A 21,471-nucleotide genomic window follows, 5' to 3' on the forward strand; every position below is an offset into this window, starting at 1 on the left:
TGATCTAAATGTACATTTTGCAAAGTAAGACTGGTAAACAGGCAAAAAGGTGCCACCTGGTAAGGAATTCTGTCACGTGTTACTTGTATGTTTGTTTTTAAAATTTAGGAGATGGCTGGTGACATTGAATCTGCTGTTTAAACTGAGTGGTTTGCATTTTATTAACCTTGCTTGCACAGAAACTACATACATGGAGAGGGTTGATTACAAGGAACAGTGTGGTAGAAATAGAAAGAGGCTTAAAGCTATCAACAGGTGTTTTTAGAAGGCTATTGTATGTGAATTGGAAGGCATCTCTGAAACTTCTTGCAGTTTCCCTAAACTATCAGATCTGAATTCATGGTGATTGCTGCAGTTTCACTGTGTAGTACAGTACAGTTATTATTCTGCTTGTCAAAGTAGGCTGAGACCATAAATATATGCAGAGGAGCTCAGGCACTTTCCACAGATAAAGCCAAATGAATTTCAAGCCATTCTGAGCATCACTGTGAGTGTAGAGTACATGACTGTGTAGTTGGCATGGCTAGAAGAAGATTCATTTTGTTTGCTGAAGGATCTTGTTACTGTCTACACTACCTAGCAGCATACCTGGTAGGTGTTGCACTAGGTAGTTGTGTGTGTGTGTGTGTGTGTGTGTGTGTGTGTGTGTGTGTGTGTGTGTGTGTGTGTGTGTGTGTGTGTGTTCACATATGTCTTTGGATGAGGGGAGTGTCTCTGCTGCAGAAGGATCTTGTCACCATCTGCATTACATAGCAGCATACCTGGTAGGTGCTCCATTAGGTAGTTTGTGTGTGTGTCTGTGTGTGTGTGTCTGTGTGTGTGTGTGTGTGTGTGTGTGTGTGAGTCTGTGTGTGTGCGCGTGTGTGTCTGTGCACACACATGTCTTTGGATGAGGGGAGTGCCACTGTTGCTGAAGGATCTTGTTACTATCTGCACTGCATAGCAGCATACCTGGTAGGTGTTCCACTAGGTAGTTTTTTTTTGTGTGTGTGTGTGTGTGTGTGTGTGTGTGTGTGTGTGTGCATGTGCGCACATGTCTTTGGATGAGGGGAGTGTCTCTGCTGCAGAAGGATCTTGTCACCATCTGCATTACATAGCAGCATACCTGGTAGGTGCTCCACTAGGTAGTTTGTGTGTGTGTGTGTGTGTGTTTATGTATGTGTGTGTGTGTGTGTGTGTGTGTGTGTGTGTGTGTGTGTGTGTGTGTGTGTGTGTGTGTCTGCGCACACACATGTCTTTGGATGAGGGGAGGGCCACTGTTGCTGAAGGATCTTGTTACTATCTGCACTGCATAGCAGCATACCTGGTAGGTGTTCCACTAGGTAGTTTTTGTGTGTGTGTGTGTGTGTGTGTGTGTGTGTGTGTGTGTGTGTGTGTGTGTGTGCATGTGCGCACATGTCTTTGGATGAGGGGGGTGCCACTGGTGCTGAAGGATATTGTTACTGTCCTCACTATATAGCAGCATACCTGGTAGGTGCGCCACTAGGTAATTTTTCCATTCACAAAGATGCTATGTCTGGCCATTATAGATTTCTTAAATGAGTTCATCATTTAAGTCATGTTGCATATATACCTTGCTGTTTACATACTCTGTGCACTGTAAAAGTATAAATATTCTGAAATTCTGCAGAAGTGTATGCACATTGCAATAGGGAAGGCACAGGATTTTTGGTTATAGGAAAACACCTTTATCATAAAAATAAATAATATGTTTTGAACAGGCAGTGAATGAATACTTTTTTCAGTCTGTGCTGTATACACTGAGCATTTTAATTAAGTAATACATTTTCTCAGTCTCCTGTAGTTCTTCTCCATGCAGTCATCCTTTTGCTGTTAGATGGAAAGGGCTGGCTTTCAATTTATTTATTTTATGTTACTTATTGACGTTTGATTTTTGGCAAAGCCTGACTGGGTAGCTGCCCATTCTCAGTGGGGGCCCAAGTAAAAACAGCTCCAAATTATTAAAAAATGCATTCTAAGAACAATGATTTTACAGTCTTCAAAAATAATACAAAACATCTACAATTTAAATAATTAAACCAAATTAGGCATAATGTGAAAACATTGGTTATGAATGCATACAATTTGTATGACAATGATTTAATATATAAAGAATGTTTAGTAAGTTTATACAGAAGTTAAAGGTAAGTTAGTATAATACAAACAGGAATTGCATCATGAAGTGAGGAAAAAAACGAGAGTTATGGCATATTTAGAAAGAGAGTCGGGGGAGAGAAATTGGTTGAAGTAAAGAAGTGAGTGAAAAAGGAAGAGCAAGGAGGTATAAACTATGAAGGTTCTCCTAGAGGTGTGCAAGAACAGAGCCAGTTTTAAAGGACTGGAGGGAGGGTATTTATGGCTATTAACCTGATGGATACAGGTATGGAGTTCTGGGCGTTAGCATCATGGTATTAGTACAGACCATGCCAAGCAGATTTGATAGGTTTGTGGACAGAGATGAGCTCAAATACCAGAAGAGACAAATCCGTCTTTCGAGTAGTTAGTCTTAACTTTATAAATTGTTTTGAGGTGGCATGTTTAAACCTAGAATGGGAAGAGAATTAATATAGGATCATATTCTATTCATTCATTCTCTGATATCTGCTCTATCCCATTCCGGGTCACTGGGGAGGTGAAGCCTACCTGACAAGCGCTGGAAGAAAAATACAAGTCCATCAGAAGACATACATTTGCACTGCATGTACACTTTTGAGCAGTTTGGAAGATCACCCAAGACCTCTAATATTTCTTTGGGGAGTGGGAGGAAACCAGAGGGTTCTACAAAAACGAGAGTGGGAACATGCAGGGTCTGCAGAAAAAGTATCCCAGCCTTCCGGCTGGCTTACATGCATGTGTATGGGATGTGTGATAAAGCCAGAGCAACCAATGAAAAACACATTGATAGGCAAGAACAGTATCAGCAGTGCTAGGTACAGCTTGATTGTGCTGCCTTTTAATGTTCTAGTGCTTCCAAAATGGAGCTTAGAGTGTGGTCATGTGCAGCTGTAATGTACCACCCAGCCCCCCCCCCCCCCCACACACACACACATACTTCCACCCCCAGCAGGTAGAGCTGGAAGAAGGCACATGCAACTGATAAAATGATTGACTTGCTTAAAAAATGCATCTTTGTATTAATTTGCTCTAAATGCATGTCTTGTTTAAACAATGTTGTGATTTTTCTTCTGTTATATTTACTGATTATTTGTAGTTTTAATCTTGCTGATATAGCATGAGGGTTATGTAGCTGAAAATATTATTTTTCTTGGCTAAAATGGGCTAATAATATGACAATGATTAGTTTGTTTGTTTTATGCTATGCTGACATTGCCATGAATGTTATTATGTAATTCTGCTCCTCCAGCCTTTTTTTTCAGGATGTATTTTGGAAATAAAGTGGTTCACCTTTGCCTGTGATATAACTGGAACAAATTAGTAACTATCTGCTATTTTTGCTGTTACAGATGGCCCATACTGGACGTCACTTGCAAAGATGGAAAAGAAACTCCATGCAGTACCAGCAGCAAATACAGTGAAATTCCGTTGTCCTGCTGGAGGGAACCCAACACCTACATTACGCTGGTTGAAAAATGGTAGAGAGTTTAAACAAGAACATCGGATAGGTGGCTATAAGGTAAAAAAAAGTTATAATATAACTGGATCTGTCAAAGGTGATCATGACAGTTGTTTGATGAAGCATTTGAGTGCCTTGTGTTTAAGGCACTTTTTTATGCTTCCAATTTGGTGTTAAAATGGCTGGTGGCTATAAAGTTTTTCTTACTGCTTTAGCCTATCGTAGTTGTAAAAAAAGTGTTCTTTCCTTCTTTCTATAAGTACAAGCTGTGGTGAATTAGTATTCTGGTCTAAAATGCCAAATTCCAATAACTGTCTATTTTCTAATACTCTTGCACTTGAGATTTCAGTATTTCCACAGGAAAAAAATGAAAAACAGTGTTTTTGATTTTTTTAAATTTGTATGATTTAGCTTGACAATATTGAAACAAACTTTATTTGCACATCTCAGTCTTCATTCATGTTGTCAGAAATGTTTTTCAGCTTATCACAGGAAGTCCATGCAGTTGATAGTGACTTGCAATGAAGATGAATACAAACTTTTTTCATTATAAAAATACTTGCATGCTTTTGTGTGTAACAACACTGGTGTGTATTTTCACTAAACATATTCTTTGAATATGTGAGAGACTGGTTTCCATTGCTTAAACTGACTCAGTTCTGCTGCTGCAGATTGCAGTTTTAGCAAAACCTAAGTCTTTTGTCAGGGAGGACAAAAAAAAAGAAAACCACGTTCTCGTGTGGACAAACAGTGAGGATGCAAGTGTACTACAACTACTGTGTGTGAATGAGTTTAGTCACCCAGAGGAGCATACAAGCAGACTGAAATAAGTAAAGCAGATGGAGTTAACCTGTTATGTGGATTGCTTTTGTTGAGTTTGTAAATAAGTGACAAGGAAAATGGGCATCATTTGTTTGAATTTATTATGCGGATGTGCATTTTAAATGGGTTTCAGCATGTGTGACACTGGAATGAAGCCTGTTTACCAAATACTTTTGCCAGGGTTTGCGGGGGGGTGTTTTATTACTACCGTCTGGTTGCTGTTGTGCATTTATCACTAATTTATAGAATGGACATAGTTAAAGTGCCTGTGAAACACATGTCATGCTTATGGTTTTTACTCCATTGTGGGAACTGTTTTTACATTCTTACTACATCTGGTGTAATTTTTGTTTACACAGAAGCCTTCAAGGTTTTTGCATATGAAACATACCGTCTGAACTTGGGATCTCACTATATCATATTTGTGATTTTAGTTATGATAAGAATGGTCCCATGGACCATCACCAAATCTGATTTCAGAACTGTGTTGCAGGCTGTCTTTGCTGATGAAAGTGAATGGTATGGTGCCTTGATTATGCATGTACTGTGTTTTGGACAGTAGACTGAGGGAAACTCTTTAGCATGAATATTAGGCAAATCATTATTTTTTTTCCTTCATCGGATGTCTATCCACTGTTATGGAAGTAGCACTGATGAGCATGCTTACTGTGTTGACATTGTATTCTGGTTCATGGAAAGCTGTTACTTTAGTATCTTGAAGGCCATTTCTTTGGATGGAGGGTTGGACCATTGTTTGGTGTGGTGCATTCAAGAGTTATATAGCTGTGCTACTTAGTCACACAAGGCTTTTATTTAATTAGGTTTGGGTTCTTTTTATGGGTAGCAGAGCTACAGACTTTCTTCTAACATAACAGGTCAGTGTACCATATCAGAACGCAGCCATGACAGCTCAGTGTTGCATGCCAAAAAACGTGCAGTTACTGAAGAAGTAAAGTGATTTAAAAAGTTGAATGCTGCTATGGAGATGGTCACTTATGGCTTCTGCTTGTTTTTTCTTACTTTGTAAGACATTGTTTATTCACCATCTTAAGTTTATGTTAAAACATTGTAAAGTTGTGACAATGATAAAGAATGCTGTTAAAAGTTTCATTTGCGTCAAGTGTTATTAGCATTTCTCATTCAAAAAGTTTATTTTGTTAAAGTGAATTAAGCAGTGTTGTGTCCATACAAGTTACATACATACATAAGAAATGGTGTTTGAGAAAGTGAGGCTTCATTTTATTTAGGGCAATTTGATTGAGTCACATTTGGTTTGGATTGATAGACTTGAACTTACAGTTCAGAAAGTATATTTACCTTATTCTGAAGTCTTCTTCTGTTACATTTACTTTATATTAGCAATGCAGGGGGCATGAGGTAGGCTCAGGGTTTGCCCCATATAGAAAACAAATCTCTTGAATTGAGTGTTTTAGTTTTCTGTCCTGACTGAACAGACTTAAATGGTTTGGTTTTAAGTAAATTGCCTCTGTACATTTTAAACAGTATTTATAATACAAATAACGTTAATAACTAAATAAATGTGGTCATCATGCTTTTTAAAAAAAGTTAATAACATAGAATTGCTGAAGCATATTTGTGTTGCTGATCTTGACAATATATATGGCTCTGTCTCGCCTGGAGGCCAGAAATAACCAAAAATAGCATGGAAATGTGCCACATGTGTTCTCAGGTATGTGAAGATACCTCTGCTAGGAATCTGTCAGCCTGGTTGGGGGGGGGGGGGGTTGCTATTGACGCTGAATAGAAGACTGGGCATCAGACTCCATCACTAGTAAAGAACCCTATAAGCTAAGCCTGCAAAAGTGACACACTTGAACATTTACAGTTACACGTACAACTACATTTTTGTTACTCTGATCTCTGGCTAAAACTCGTTTTGATTGCTTACAATAGTTTTCAACGGGATTAGGAGGTCTTACTTGAGTTTGTTTGCAACCATTTGGCTTTTAAATTATCTTGTATGAGCTATTGTAAGATACCACTGTAACCCACCTTTGTTTGCATAGTCAGTTTACCAAAATCACAGAGAAAAGTATAAATTTGTATTAAACCACTTTTTCCAAGTACAAGACATTTTAGCTCACCTGTTGGTGACTGTTTACTAAATCAAATGGCTGTGGGCATGTTGCTTCGAATGGAATACTGACACCACTGCAGTTTTGAGAACATGAATATTGGTTGCTTTTCAGAAAATAACATTTTCATTCCTCTTATAATACCCTGCAGTGACATTTGTGTTTTAATTATGTTATAACAATCTAAGCTAATACGTAGAAATGGTTTTGCCTGACAGACCATATATTTTTTTATTCTGGCATTGTGTGTGTAACTGGAGGTTTTAGCTGACTAGGCTTTGTAAGATTATTCTGTATTTTCTTGTAAAAAAATGTTCTGGCTTGAGCATTATACAGCCATATGTTCAGTTTCACAGGCAAAGTGCCAGTATTGCTTTGGTTACTGCCTTCTCTGCAGCTTACAGAGAGAGAGAGATGGAGGGAGTGTATCATAATATTTGTTGAGCAAAAGGTATAAAAGTTACCTTCAAAGCATATATCAGATAGATGGAAACCACACCACCCAATTGTCTAGATTTTCACAGAATGTCCAGATTTGTGCTTCATATTTTTGCCGTTTGTAATTTTATGTCAAATCAATGAGGATTAAAATTGCTAAATGACAGGCATTTGAGTTACAGATTTCATATCCTTCAGAAAACACATGATAACACAAAACCTGTTGGTCTAGCAACTGTTCCTATTTTTGGACCTTTGCCTCCCTGTTATTTTAAGCTTTGTCCAGATTTCTTGCACTGATAGGTTGAGAGCTGTGATGGAAAGAGTTTAATATTTTATGGCTAGTGATGCTCACTTTAAACGTCAAGCACACACACTCAGAACATGAAGCTGTCTCCCGACCTGAAACCTACAAGTTATTTCTTATTATACAATGACTGGCAATTAGCATTCCAAAACGTGCACGCTGATTGGCCAGCCCAACCAGCGTGCCCGTTGTAAATCAGGACATATACTAATGGAAAAAGGTCTGATCGCCCGGACTTTTTCCATTAGTATATCTCCTGATTTTTTTTGTCGGTGTGAGCACAGGTAGCAATGGAGAAAGGAAGGGCCCCTTTGCTTTAATCTTGCCATGTTATGAGTTTAACATAGCGAGATAGAAGATATCTCGCTATGTTAAACTTGTTTAACATGGCGAAATAGCTTTAAAAAAGGGAACGGAGATCTTCCTATCTCTGTTGCTTTTTTAAAGATATCTCGCTATGTTAAACTTGTTTAACATAGCGAGATAACTTTAAAAAAAGCAATGGAGATCTTCCTTTCTTTGTTGCTTCCTCTACACAGCTCTGAAGTACTGAGTAAGCATGGGAACACAAGTTCCATACGCATGTGCAGTACATCAGAAAAAGTCCCAGGATAGCGGAAAACCACGGAAGGGCACTACAGAGTTATTATACAAAAACATTATTTAAGAAAAGTAAGTATAATTTTTCTTAAATAATATCATTGTATAATAGCAATTACCCACGTCTGGGTGTGGGTAATGCTAGATTTACCCACGGTTGTTTTTGTTTGGTCACGAGGGCGCACACCAACTGTGGGTAAATCTAGTATTGCCCACACCCAGATGTGGGTTATTGCTTAAGTATTCTGTTTTGGAACAATAGTCTGAGATTATATACGACAAGAATCTTACCTGTTGTTATAATTTCATATGGCTTTCTTTATCAAGTGAGGCAACTCTATATTTAACTGCATATTATTACAAACTTCAGATAGGGGTTAGATGAGTACTAAATTATCATTTTTTGTATGACTTGTCTTTATTTTGTCAAGGACAGTCTTGCAGCTGATAATGTTTGTCAACTGAGAAGATTCTAGATTGTGACAGTCAGCGGCACTTGAAACTAATTAATTTTTTATTCTGGGCAACAGTGTTGTGTATGTTTGCATGTGTTTGTCATTTATTAATTATGCTAGTTTTGCTACAAAAGTAAACTGATATAGTGACTGTCATATTTATTTCACTTGCATTTGGTGCATATATTTTGCTTTTTGTATACGTGTCTGTCATTTTAACCTGTTTTGCACTTGTCCCACCTCCTTTAACTTTTGTCAGTTGTTTTCTGTCATTACAATATAATTCTGTCCTCCTCCTTTGTCTTGTACCTATTTTATGGTCAAAAAGGGTCAAATGAACAGTCCATCCACCTGGTTATCAAATCATGATGAGGCAGATTGCCATTACAAGTAAGGAAATGTAACTCAGTAAAATCATTCAAGAAGTTATTAAATACGTGGTTTGTTTTGAATGACTACTCTATGACCTTGGAGCTTGTGTTATTGTGGTCCTTGGCCTTTACACAGCTTACCAGAAGTGATGAAATAGCCTTAAATAAAATGAATTACTAGAACTTAATGTATCTTATCCAACAGACTAATTCTCATGAAGCACCTCATGCATTCTCTAACAACAGGAGGCATGGCACACAACACCTTTTATTATTTTTTTTACTACTGCTGATTTGCTAATCTAGCCTTCTTAGTTCATTCATTCATTCTGCTTTGCTTGGTTATCCAGGTAGTGATAGTCCTCTCTCGCTGACGCAAGTGAGGTGACAACTGTTGATGTGACACCCAGACACCATTTAAAAAGTGAGAAAAAGAGGGATTGTGAATGATGATGATTATTATCAGTATCAGTGGTGCAACAGGTAACACACTCACCTTGATTAAGAAGGCTGTGGGTTCTATTTCCACATTAGGTAGAGCAATTGCTGACTCTGTAGTACAGCATAAGGGGGGTACTGCACTCCTGAGTGTGTTGACTTTTGGATGAGACTACTATGTTACTGTTTTACACTTAATGTAGTCATGTCCTTTTATTGTTAATGACTCTTATCACTGTTTTAAAATAATGTAGTTGTAGATTAATTGAAATTTGTAGAGCCTATGACCAGGCTGGGGCTGAAAAGTGTACCTGACCACACCACTTTCCAGGTTAAGACATGTTAAATAAAATATCTATATAGCTATATGCATGTCTGGTGATACATGTGTGTACACACACACACAGACACACAGACACACACACACACACACACACACACACACACACACACACACACACGCTCGCACACAAGTACAATCACATACACTAAATATGGATGTATAACCATCCATCAGAAATTCAACAAATTGAATGGCAAGAACCTCATTACCACAATCAATAGAACAAGCTGGAGGGACAGGTTCATAACCCGACTGCCCATGCTATGGAATAGACTTCCCATACATGTCAAGTGGAGTGCCTCACTGGCCCTCTTCAACAGGAATCTTGATGAGTGGATGGGAAAAAAATTCACTGAGATCACTCCAGTGGCTCTACTTGACAGAGGCACTGAGAACTAAGGTTGGGTGGCACGATGCCAGGGTAATCCTATGGACTAGGCTTGTAAAGGCTCCAGGGCCATTAGCCTAGTACACACCTATGAACCTGTAAGAGATCAAACGCAATTTCTCATTCACCAACCAAAATAAATAAAAAATACTTTAAAACATATTTGTTGGAGGGGAATAAGCCCCTGCACCCTCATACCCTCTTGCTAATTATGTATGCAAATTCTGAAGCCACACCACAGTGGGGAAAGGGCAAATTCCCCACTCCTCACTGTACCACAATCTTGAACAGAAAGAAAGCTGGTACATTCAGTCAGCTGATTTTCAATTTTCTGTTCTGCCTTTTTTTCCCATTCAACAACTTTTATGCCACCTGCACACATTTATACTCTCATAAAAAAAGTACAAGTTAATGAGTTACTTGTTAAATTCCATTTCTAGTGTCAAAATTGATCCAATGTACTACTAGTTGAGTATAGGACAAACTGAATCATGCAACTGAATGCCACTTTTTATGTTCTCATGGATGTAAGTGTGGAATGCTAATGTAGTGAGTTGGGCTAGGTAGTAATGTTACAGCTGTTGTATATACTGAAATGTTGGTGTTGAGGCTGAATGAATGTTTGTGTAACTGTAGGTTAGAGTAAGTGTAAGGACTAGGGAGATGATGTTTTGGTGTGCTTGAGTACTCGTATGTGTGAAGCAAGTGTGTGTATGTGTGTCTTTTTTTACTGGTACTGTTAGAAAAAGGGTGTCTTGTTAACTAATATGTAGGATTTGGGTTAGGGGCAGTGTTAGGTTTGGGGATAATGTACTTTTAAGGTGGTACTTCAATCAGAGCAGAAGATGGCTGTTAATGTAAGCTTGTATTTATGTAATGTATTATATAGAGAGGGTGGGTAGGGAAATGGCAGCCCCCAGTATTTGCAAAGTATATTCAGGACAAAAGATAAATATTTATGTAGTTCTAATGTTTGTGTAACATATTATTTGTTAGAAGTGTTTTAGTATTTCTGAAAAGTATTTATAGTTTATTCATGTTTCTGTTTGTTAAATGCTATGTTACTGACAGATGTGCAAGTTCAGTAGTCTTCTGAAATTAATAATAGAAATGCGTTAAAGATTATCTTTTCATACAGAGTAGCCATGGGCATATTCTTCCATGAAGGTACTACTTTTGTATTCATAAGTTGCAACTGTGGACTTATTTTTCAAAAGGGTGTGTGTTGGAAAGTTGTCTGGGCAACATGTTTAGAGTGGGGCCTACTATAGCTCATAGTCTGAGCTACCCATCTAGAAGATTGTCCTTAAAGCACATTTGGTCAAAACACTAGAGGCGTACTGTTTTATCTTTAGTGTTTTTGTGTGTTGGGGGGGGGGGGCATACTGTGCAGGGAGATGTGAGGTCTGATGAGCTGGCTTTCAGTTTTGAAGAGGTGATTTTATATTTTCAGGGAGAAGACATTGTGAAAATTAATGGAAGAAAGTAGATTTTACAACAGTTAATATGGCATGATTTGATGAATGAATTATAAAAGAGAAAATTGATTCCCTTTTCTGGAGTATTGCATGCTATTCCATATAGAAGGGTCTGTAGCACATTAAGTAGCACACTCACCTTTGGTGCGGAAGGCTGTGGGTTCTATTCCCACATCAGGTAGATAGATTGCTGATACTGCAGTGCAGTATAAGGGGAGTGCTGCTGAGTGTGTCGTTCTTTAGATGATTCATTAAATTGAGGTCCCATCTGCTTAAGCTGGTGGTAGCTCAAGTGGATATAAAAGATCCCACAGCACATATCAGAAAGAGTAGGGGAAGTTTCCCACTGCCCTGGCCAAATTTCCCCTAGTAGTATAAGTACTACCTTGAGTCTCACCTGAAAGAAGCCACTAGCCTAGTAGAACTAACCTGGCCAACAGTAAAAAAAAAAAAAAATGAATGATTCAGGAATTATATACACAAATTAGGAAAATCCAGCCTGTAATGTTGCAGATTGATGCAGCATGTAACTTAGTGAGCGCTGGGTCTCATCACATGCTGTATCTCTACTGCTATTTTTAGCATGACTCCTGTTATGTACACTGCAAATCTGTGTTCAAAATGGGTAGCTGCTGAAGTCGTAGCACCATCATTTTGGATTCATTCATTTGCAGAATCTATGTAGCTTTTTTTCTTGAGTGTCCTCATTTAGATTTTGTTGTGCACTCTTGCATGCTTTGTATACCGTTTCAGTCCTGCACTGTGTGTCTCAGTCACCCAGAACCTGTTTATGGCCCCTGCAGTAATTAACATTGCACTGTCTATGAATCGCAGCTCAACTGTTTGTGCTTTTGCATGAACAATTTAAGTATTTGAAAAATGAATTTGACCAGTAATTTAACCCATGCTGTACTCATATGTATTCAGTGTGAGCTTACTTGGGTGATAATCTCTCTCTTCCAATAGTTGCACATGTGTTATGTTTATTCTTAGCCCAAGAGTGCTGGACAAATTCAAAAATAAGTGTTGTTCTTATAAATTTAGAAGAGATATTGGAATTACTGTCAGAAAGAAATTAATTTTGTCTTGGTTAGCTCCCCTTTGAAGTACTGTGTACAAGTCAGGTGACGCCATCCTTGCAAAAGCACAGGCAGTACAACTGTAGGGAGGTGAGTACAGCTATAGTAATGCAAGGTGTTGTACTGGAACCCATATGACAAGGGATTGTATGGGCCTGTATTCTAAGGGTTATGGTGGGATGAAGACATGGTCGCAATGCTCAAGTTCTCCAAAGGGCAGTTGCATTCATCACAATACTTTTCTTTTGTTAATGAGAGCTGTACAAAAACGACTGGATGCTGAGTATAGCAGCTTGCCATTATCTGGTCAGTAGTGTGCTGGAAGGTTTTAAGTGAACCCACGTCATCAGCTGTAGGACTTAACCAAGTTTAGAACAAGAAATGCATGAGACATGATAAGGCACTTTCATACGGGAGATGGCAGGAGTGTAGATTTGTGGTTTCCTGGGAGCAAGGGCTAACAACATATAGGGAGAAATAACAGACAAGGAGGTTGAGTCCTTCTTCATTGTGTTATGAGTGACTGAAGTGAGTAAATGAGAATCAGAGCCTCAGTTACTCTAATCCAAACTGGCCATCCTTGCTATAAAAACAGTCTTTTTTAGTGTGCATTGGTCTTCATAACTATAATGAGCAGAGGTCTGTACTAATCATAAAGAAAATGCTTTACTGTATTATTAATTTGTTATGATAGGGACATGGTGTCAGTTTTGCAGAGGTTATTGGGAGTATACAGCTTTCAAAGAAAGCTGCCTCCTGTTTAACCTTTAAGTGTAGCTTAAAATACTTGATAAAGTAAATATCTACTGAAAAATATCCTAGTATTGTGGAATAAGGTTGTGAGAGTTGAAGGTCTGGGGTAAGCCAGTCATCACTTTTAGATTATTTCACAGTGTCAGAAGTTGATACAAATCTCCTGACTTAAGTGTGGCATTGTTTGACTACATAATGGCCATTTTCATAAAAGAAATCTCCCTTCCTAGAGTCTTGCAAAGAAGGGCTATTTAAAGCATGCAGCGCATTTTTTTTTTCTGTAGTGTTTTTTTTATTTATAATGATTAGAGTAGTTGACTGAGATAATGACCACATGTTCATTGTGTTTCACTGTTGCAGTCATTACACTTGGGTTATCCTGCTGGCAGGCTACCCGCAGTCGGCCAGAGTTCCAAAGTCTAGGTCCAGCATCGGTTGCTGTCGCCTCTTCCCTGACGTCAGGACGCCAGGGGTATAAAAGATGCAACCAACGCCATTTTCTTCAGTCTTTCTTGCCGTGCGGTGCCCGAAGCAAAAGCAGTTCGCAAGTGCCGGTCGGCCGACTCCTGGGATTTTCAAAATTGAGTTTCATAACCGAAGTCTTCAATAAAGCTAAGTACCCTGTTGGGGAAACTTTTTCTTGCTCCAGACCGATGTTAGTAAAAGTTAACAATTGTATTTCTTGTGGGAAGCAAATACCTCATAAGGACTTTCACTCTTACTGTATTCCTTGCCTAGACCCTGACCACGACGTTACTAGTTGTCGGTTTTGTGCTAGATTTAACAAACGCACTATTAAGCGTCGGTTTGATTTTGCTTTACATTACTTTGGCCGAAGGTTTAACTACATAATGCCGTCGGAACAACCGACGACCGGAATTCATAAAAAACGCAAAGACAAAGAAAAGGACAGGCATCCGAGGTCCAAAACCGGCGACGAAGCCTCTTCTAGGCCAGTCACTGGTTCCCCGGTTCTCAGTGAGGTGCTTTTGCAGCATCTGACACCTGCTACCTCAGAGCCACAGGCCGTATCCGACTCCCACGTGGAGACACTTAGGCCTCTGGAAACTCAAGGTATTGGGCCTGCGGAAACTATTCCCTCAGATGGGTCTGGAGCCGCTGAGCAGGCATCGGATTCTGAGGGTGTTTTCAGACCTTCACAGCTTACTATTAAGTCCACTGCAACAGCCAAGGCAAAGTCAAAAACACCATTAAAGACAAGGAAACAAGTACAGCATTCTCCTGGACAGTCATCCATGCCAAATAAACGGATGCTTAAAATGGCCAAAGACCTAATTACTTTGATCAGGGGTTCCCATCCCCCTCTTGATAAAAGGCCTAGGCAAGACACTGACTGTGATTCCTCTGACCAGATTTCTATTTCCTCTGACTCCTCTTCAGATCAGGGATGTTCACTCCCTCCCTATGAGAACTCTGATGCAGAAGAATCTATACCTTCAGTCTCTCCGCCTGAGGATTACTCTTTTGGGCAAACCCTGCACACCATGAGGGAGTATTTCCACTGGGAGAGCCAGGATTACTCAGAATCCAAGAAAAGACTCAAGAGACTTTCTTTTATTGCCTCAGCACAGGCCCCTGGCTATCCCCCCTATGCTTGATATTGTTGATGATGTTTTCTGTGAATCCAGTCTGTCTCCTGATTCTTTACCCCCTGCACCAGTCAAGCCAGACAGGTACTACAGGGTCTCTGACTCTCATACATTTCTTTATAAAGACCCTGCTGCAGACCCAGAAACAATTTCTCAGGGTCCCAAAGGGGTTAAGGCTTCCACTGATAAAAACCCTGTCCCCTCTGATAAGGATTCCAGAGCTCTGAACAGATGGGGGAAAAAAGTTTACACTTCTGCTACTTTAGCTGTAAGGGCTTTAAACTGCCAGTTTCACATGCTTAAATATCAACAGTACCTCATGTCTTTGCTAAAACAGAAAATGCTTACAAACTCAGAAAGTCCTGACAGTAAGGAAATGCAGAATTTATTGCATGCAGCTGAACAAGTGGGAAAGCATACTCTGCAATGTGGTTTTGATTCATTAGAGGCTTCTTGTAGAGCCGCAGTTACAGGCTCTGTCATTCGAAGGCATGCTTGGTTGAAAGAACAAAGTTTACCTGAACATGTTAAAGTAAAATTATTGGATGCTTCACTACAGCATGATACTTTGTTTGGTGTTAAGGCAGAAGAGGTGTTAAAGAAAATGGAGGATAAAGCAAAATCAATGCAGACGGTAAAGGATTTCTTACAGGTTCAACCACCTAGGTTTAGCAGAAACTGGCCTTCAAAAAATTGGTCCTTTCCGGTGTCAGACAGGCCACAAAGAGGCAGATACAGACACCCAAGAGGCAGATCTCAGCCCCAAGGCTCCTACAGACCTAAACAATGGGGTGCTTCAGCCCCCAAAAGGAGGAGAAGACAAATCACAACCTTATAGGAAACAGTCCCAATGACTTCCCTCTACAAATGCCAAGGACTTAGTTGGCAGCACCCCTAGGGGGAAAGCTAACACTTTTCCCACAAAATTGGCACATAATTACCCAGGACAAATGGGTACTGAATATTGTTTCTTAAGGTTACAGTTTCTACTTTCACACTCTTCCATAATCAAAGGGTATGCCAGACCTGCCACAAAACCAATGGGCAGAGGCACAAAAACAAATTGCTGCTCTCATGGACATGTGAGCTATTCAAAGAGTACCAGAGCAAGAACAGGGGCAAGGATTTTACTCAAGACTTTTCCTAGTACCCAGAAATGACAAAGCCTGGAGACCAGTACCGGACTTGTCAATCCTAAATACTTTCCTGGATGTTCCAAAATTCAAAATGTTAACACTACAGCAACTCCTACCCATGCTGGGCAACAAGGCTTGGCTAGTTACTTTGGACCTCAAGGGGGCATACCTGCATGTCCCAATCAGACAATCTTGCAGAAGATACCTCAGATTCATAGCTGGCTCAATGCATTACCAATTCTATGCCTGCCCTTTGGCTTATCTACTGCACCCAGGGTCTTCACAAAATGCCTGGCACCAGTAATTGCATTTTGCAGACAAAGAGGAATTCAAATATATCTCTACTTGGATGACTGCCTTATTCAAGCAGAGAGCAAGGACATTCTTCTAAAACATCTGGCGTTTGTAAAAAGATTACTAATTTGCCTAGGGTATACAGTAAACGAAAATAAATCAAAACTAGTGCCCTCTCAAGAGATAATATTCCTGGGTGCAAACTTAAATACAACTGCCCAGATGGCTTATCTCACGCCAGACAAGCAAAGGCAACTGACTCATTACTTTCAAATGATGGCAACAAAGACCCAGCTCCCTGCAAGAAAAATTCTGCAGGCCCTGGGCTTCATGGCGTCCTGCATTCTACTAATTCCATATGCAAGACTGCATATGAGGAAACTGCAACGGTATCTAAAAAGTGTTTGGACTCAACATTGCCACAGCCTGGAAACAATAATAACTTTAATTCCCTGCCTACAACAGGAGTTTCGATGGTGGTCCCGGGCCTGTCACCACAACAAGGGACAGCCTTTCACCTTACCCACAGCCAGGCAGACAATAACAACGGATGCATCGGATTATGCATGCGGGGCACATATGGCAGGAAAATATATTCAGGGCACATAGCCCAAGGAACAAATGCATCTTCACATCAATCAAAAAGAGATGCTAGCTGTACAGAATGCCCTGACAGCTTTCAAGGACCTACTACATCCAGGACAACTATTAATAAAGATGGACAATACCACAGTTATGTGGTACGTAAACAAGCAAGGGGGCACACATTCTTACCCCCACTGCAGGCAAGCCATGACTTTGTGGAACACAGCACTGAACTACCAAGTACATCTGCAGGCACAATTCCTGCCAGGAACGAAAAATACACTGGCAGGCAAACTAAGCAGAAATCTCATGGATCCTCATGAATGGAAACTAAATCCACAGGTCTTCAGCATGATAACAAGGAAATGGGGATGCCCAGACATAGATCTTTTTGCTCCCCTCACAACTGCCTACTATAGAAATTCTGCACAAGAACTTATCACTCACAAGCATGGAAAGTGGATGCTCTATCATTCAGCTGGAAAACCCTGACAGTTTATGCCTTCCCTCCACTGCCTCTTCTTCCCAAGGTGCTCCTAAAAGTCAGACAAGAGAAGCCAAAAATGATCCTGATTGCCCCAGACTGACCATGCCAGCACTGGTACCCAATCCTAAAGAGCTTGTCTCAAGGCCCAGCCTGGCCTTTACCTCAAATTCCGACTCAACAAAACAATCAGATTCTGCACAGTCAACTCAGAACCTTAAATCTGGCTGCATGGCAGATAATATAGCCACTCAGACCACACCTCTCTCTAAAGCTGTTATGGATGTCATTTTAGAAGCCAGGAGGCCCAGCACTAGGAAATATTATGCAGAAAAATAGAAGAGATTCTGTGCTTGGAACCAGGCACGAGGGCCCGAACCACTTGTTCAAAATATACCTCAGATTTTACAATACCTAACTGAGATGCTGGACAAAGGCCTATCCTTCTCATCTATTAAGATCCATGCCTCTGCCATTTCAGCTCATTACAATACGGAACCTCCTATTTTTTCACATCCACTACTAAGACAGTACCTCAGAGGGGCAAAAAACATAAGACCCCCAAGGAGAGCACCAATACCTACTTGGGATCTCAATTTTGTTTTAGAAAAGCTCACACTGCCTCCTTTTGAACCAGCCAGCACAGCTGATATAAAATTCTTATCATGGAAAACTGCTCTGCTCCTAGCAATAACTTCAGCAAGAAGAGTCTCAGAGTTGCAGGCATTAATGGCAGTGGAACCTTTCATCATTTTTCACCAGGACAGGGTCTCTCTAAGGACAAACCCAACATTCATGCCAAAGGTGGTTTCCAATGTGGCTCTTAACCAAACCAGTCATTTGCCAACTTTCTATCCAAATCCGCAGAATAAAGGGGAGAGATGTCTGCACGCTTTGGACAAATGCAGACAGCTACAATTCTACTTGGACAAAACAAAAGCTTTCAGAAAAACTGTGCAACTGTTTGTAGCCTATGCTGCAGGATCACAAGGAAAGCCGATCTCAAAGCAGGCAATTTCAAAATGGATAGGACACTGCATTCGCTTCTGTTATGCACAACAAGGCAAATCAGTACCTAAGGGCATTAGGCCACATTCTACCAGAGCAGCAGCCACTTCAGCAGCCTTTCTCAGAGCAGTACCAACCAAAGACATTTTAGAAGCTGCAACCTGGAGTTCAGTGCACACTTTCACCAAGCACTACCACTTACCTCTCTACTCTAAATCCAGAGCAGGCTTTGCCACTGCAGTTCTGCAGGGCCTGGTAGCCTCTCCTAATCCTATTTAGGCCCAGCCACCCAACCTCAGCTTTAGGACTCAACCCAAGTGTAATGACTGCAACAGTGAAACATGATGAACATAGTACAGTTGTGTACTTACCATAAATGTAGATGTTCGAGTGTGTTCACTGTTGCAGTCCAGGTTACCCACCCACCATCCCCCTTTTCATTGCTGGGACTTTTCTGTACTTCTCAACTCTATACAACCTATGTGGTGTATTTGCTTGTAGATGAAGGAAATGTTTATTTTAGTACATGCATGCTTTTTGGCATAATTTTTTTCAGCCTTCCTATCTGAAGGCACCTGACATCTGGGGCAAGAAAAACTGAAGAAAATGGTGTCAATTGCATCTTTTATACCCCTGGTGCACTGACGTCATGGAAGAGGCGACAGCAACCGACACCGGACCTAGACTTTGGAACTCTGGCCGACTGCGGGTAGCCTGCCAGCAGGATAACCCAAGTGTAATGACTGCAACAGTGAATACACCCGAACATCTACATTTATGGTAGGTACACAACTGTACTTTTTAGGGCCAGTTTGTGCATTTTTGCAATGATAGTAATGTAGAAGAATTAACTTAAACATACAAAATAATTGCTCAGTAGTCTGCTAAAGCCACTAAGTTGTGCTTTACTTTATGTAAATGTCATAGTTTATCTTGTACATTTGAAGGGATGTTTCTTTTGTAGTTTGTATGACCAGGTGACTCTTGTTTCGTACCTTTTTATGAAGTATTGAATGATTGATTATTCAGTAATTCTTGTAAGGAGCAAATTGTTACAGAGCTTATGCCAAACTGCTGCATTAATTCAAGTTATTTCTACTTTTCTTGAATTTTGTACTGTCTATATAATCGGTGAAAATTATCCTTAACTGTAAAGTATCTGAATGTCAGAGTCTTTCCTCTAGCTGAACTCCCTGAAAATATTGGACAACTGATATGCCACTGACTTTGCTGGCAGGTAAAACTTATCATGACTGAGAAGCTCTGTCTCTGGCTTTTGTGTAACATAAGCAGCGTAAGCCAAGAGAGTGAAAAGCAGCATGCTTGAATTGCTTGTAATATTTATCAATATGCAGTTTATTTTTAAGGGCAATTTTTTGGTATGCATGCATACCTTCCTTTTTACTACATTAATTACAAGCATGAGAAATAAATATTGCTACCATGTTAAAATAAAGGATGCAAAGATGAACTTCAGCAGAAGACCATATGGAAGGAAGGAAATCTGACCGGATTTGAAATCCTCAGGGTTTTACTCCTTGATGAGGATTTGCAACCACAAGCTGATGTATTTATGAAGTTTAATGTTTGCTAATGCTAGGTGATTGATTTCTTACAGTGTAGCAACATTTTGTGAAATGTAAATTACCATCTCACAAACCTGGTTAGCTCTCTTTTGAGTGAAATAAGAAGTTAAGAAATATAACAAGTCTCTCATAGCCTTTTATTGTTGTCAGCCATGGCAGTATATTTGTAAGTAAAACAGACTTTTTGTGGTAGGGTTTTCTTTATTTTATTTGGCATAGTACTCCATTAGGAAAAGAGGAGCTGCTACAAGGAATTCAGGGACAGGTTTACTAATGTAGTAAGGTGCTTGTTTGATGTCATAGCAGAAAGAGACAGGAAGTAAAAGATCATGAGGTGGTGGTGTTGGGTAGAGAATTCTTTGTTTTCTCTGTATGGCTAGTAATTATATTGAAAAAGATAAAAAATGTTATCTTTTAAATACATTTTATTTTTTGTAATTTATTTAAAATTTTAGAAATGTCTGTAATGTCTGGTACTAATGTAGTCACAAATTTGACATACTGTAAAGGAGTCATTTAAAGCTGTCTGGGGGGATTTTTGAATCAGAAAGGTGTACCTCTCCCTCTCAACTTGTAAGTCTAATCTGGATAAAGTCAAAAATAATGGGGGGGGGGGGGGCAGAGACGCAGAAATGGGGAAAATTTTAAAATTTTGCTCTTATGAACTTAGAAATTGATATAGTAAAACATTTTGCTTTAGCGTGAAATTCAAATATCTATTATTTAGTGACACCAGTCCTCAATGATTTGCCAGAAAACTACAATTTTTAAGAGGGACAGACCAAAAAATAAGACGAAAAAAATCTGAGCAGTGAGCTATGAAGAAATGGCATCAGAACAGTGTGCTATTGATGTAAACAACAGGCTACTGATCTAATTGGGGCATATTATGTAGGACTGCATCCTTTGAAAACCTACATTGCAGGCTTGGCTGTTTGAGAAGCAAGAGGCAGAAGAAGTGTGCACGCTTTAAAATAGTATCACTGTCATTAAACAGAAAAACTACACGCGTCAATATTCTGATAGATATTAAAGTGTCAATGTGAAAATAAACACACAACTAATGCTTTTAAAGGTAAATAGTGAAAACTGTACCGTGGCCAACACTATAATGATTTTTTTCTTGCTGGTTTTGAAGAGGAAGGTTTGGGTATTGCTGAAGACTGTTAAATGTGGTACTTTAAAAATCATTGTTAACTTATCAAAGAGGGACCAGAAGGAAGGAAAAGGTGAAAAGAATGTATGGGAAATGCTGAGGGTACTGAGAAGAGAATTATATTCAAGAGTATGAGGGAACATGTAGGAAAAGGTAAATACAATTGCTACTAGCTAAATTAGGGTCATTCAAGGAAACGAAGCAAGAGACTAAGGTATTAAGTAATGTTCAGTAAAGTAACAATTTACAACATAGCAGCTGCTGTCCTAATCAGGTACAGAAGTAACCTGCTTTTCTATGCTGTCATTTTAAATTGTACCAGTGTGTTGTCCTTCACTACATGACTTGTGGGTGATTTAAGGCTACTGTCTTTGCAGTCATGGCCCACAGTGAAAAATGCATTGATTTTAGTAGGGGTTAAACAAGGAAAGCTGCACTGAAGCAAATAGTGATTGGAAAAGCACGTTGCT

General features: G+C 39.6%; 1 protein-coding gene across 9 annotated transcripts in view; it reads left to right on the forward strand.

Annotated features, from left to right (window-relative positions):
• Positions 1-21,471, forward strand: part of FGFR2 (fibroblast growth factor receptor 2) — a 490,361-nt gene that overhangs the window by 139,322 nt on the left and 329,568 nt on the right. For all 9 annotated transcript variants that reach the window (XM_044056062.1, XM_044056068.1, XM_044056067.1 and 6 more), the window contains one exon: positions 3,465-3,634. In XM_044056062.1, coding sequence (XP_043911997.1) covers positions 3,465-3,634 — 170 coding nt within the window. The remainder of the gene's footprint in view (positions 1-3,464; positions 3,635-21,471) is intronic.

This window comes from Protopterus annectens, chromosome 14.part0 (genome assembly GCF_019279795.1).
Source record: "Protopterus annectens isolate FY-2018-M chromosome 14.part0, PAN1.0, whole genome shotgun sequence".
Taxonomy (NCBI): domain Eukaryota; kingdom Metazoa; phylum Chordata; order Ceratodontiformes; family Protopteridae; genus Protopterus; species Protopterus annectens.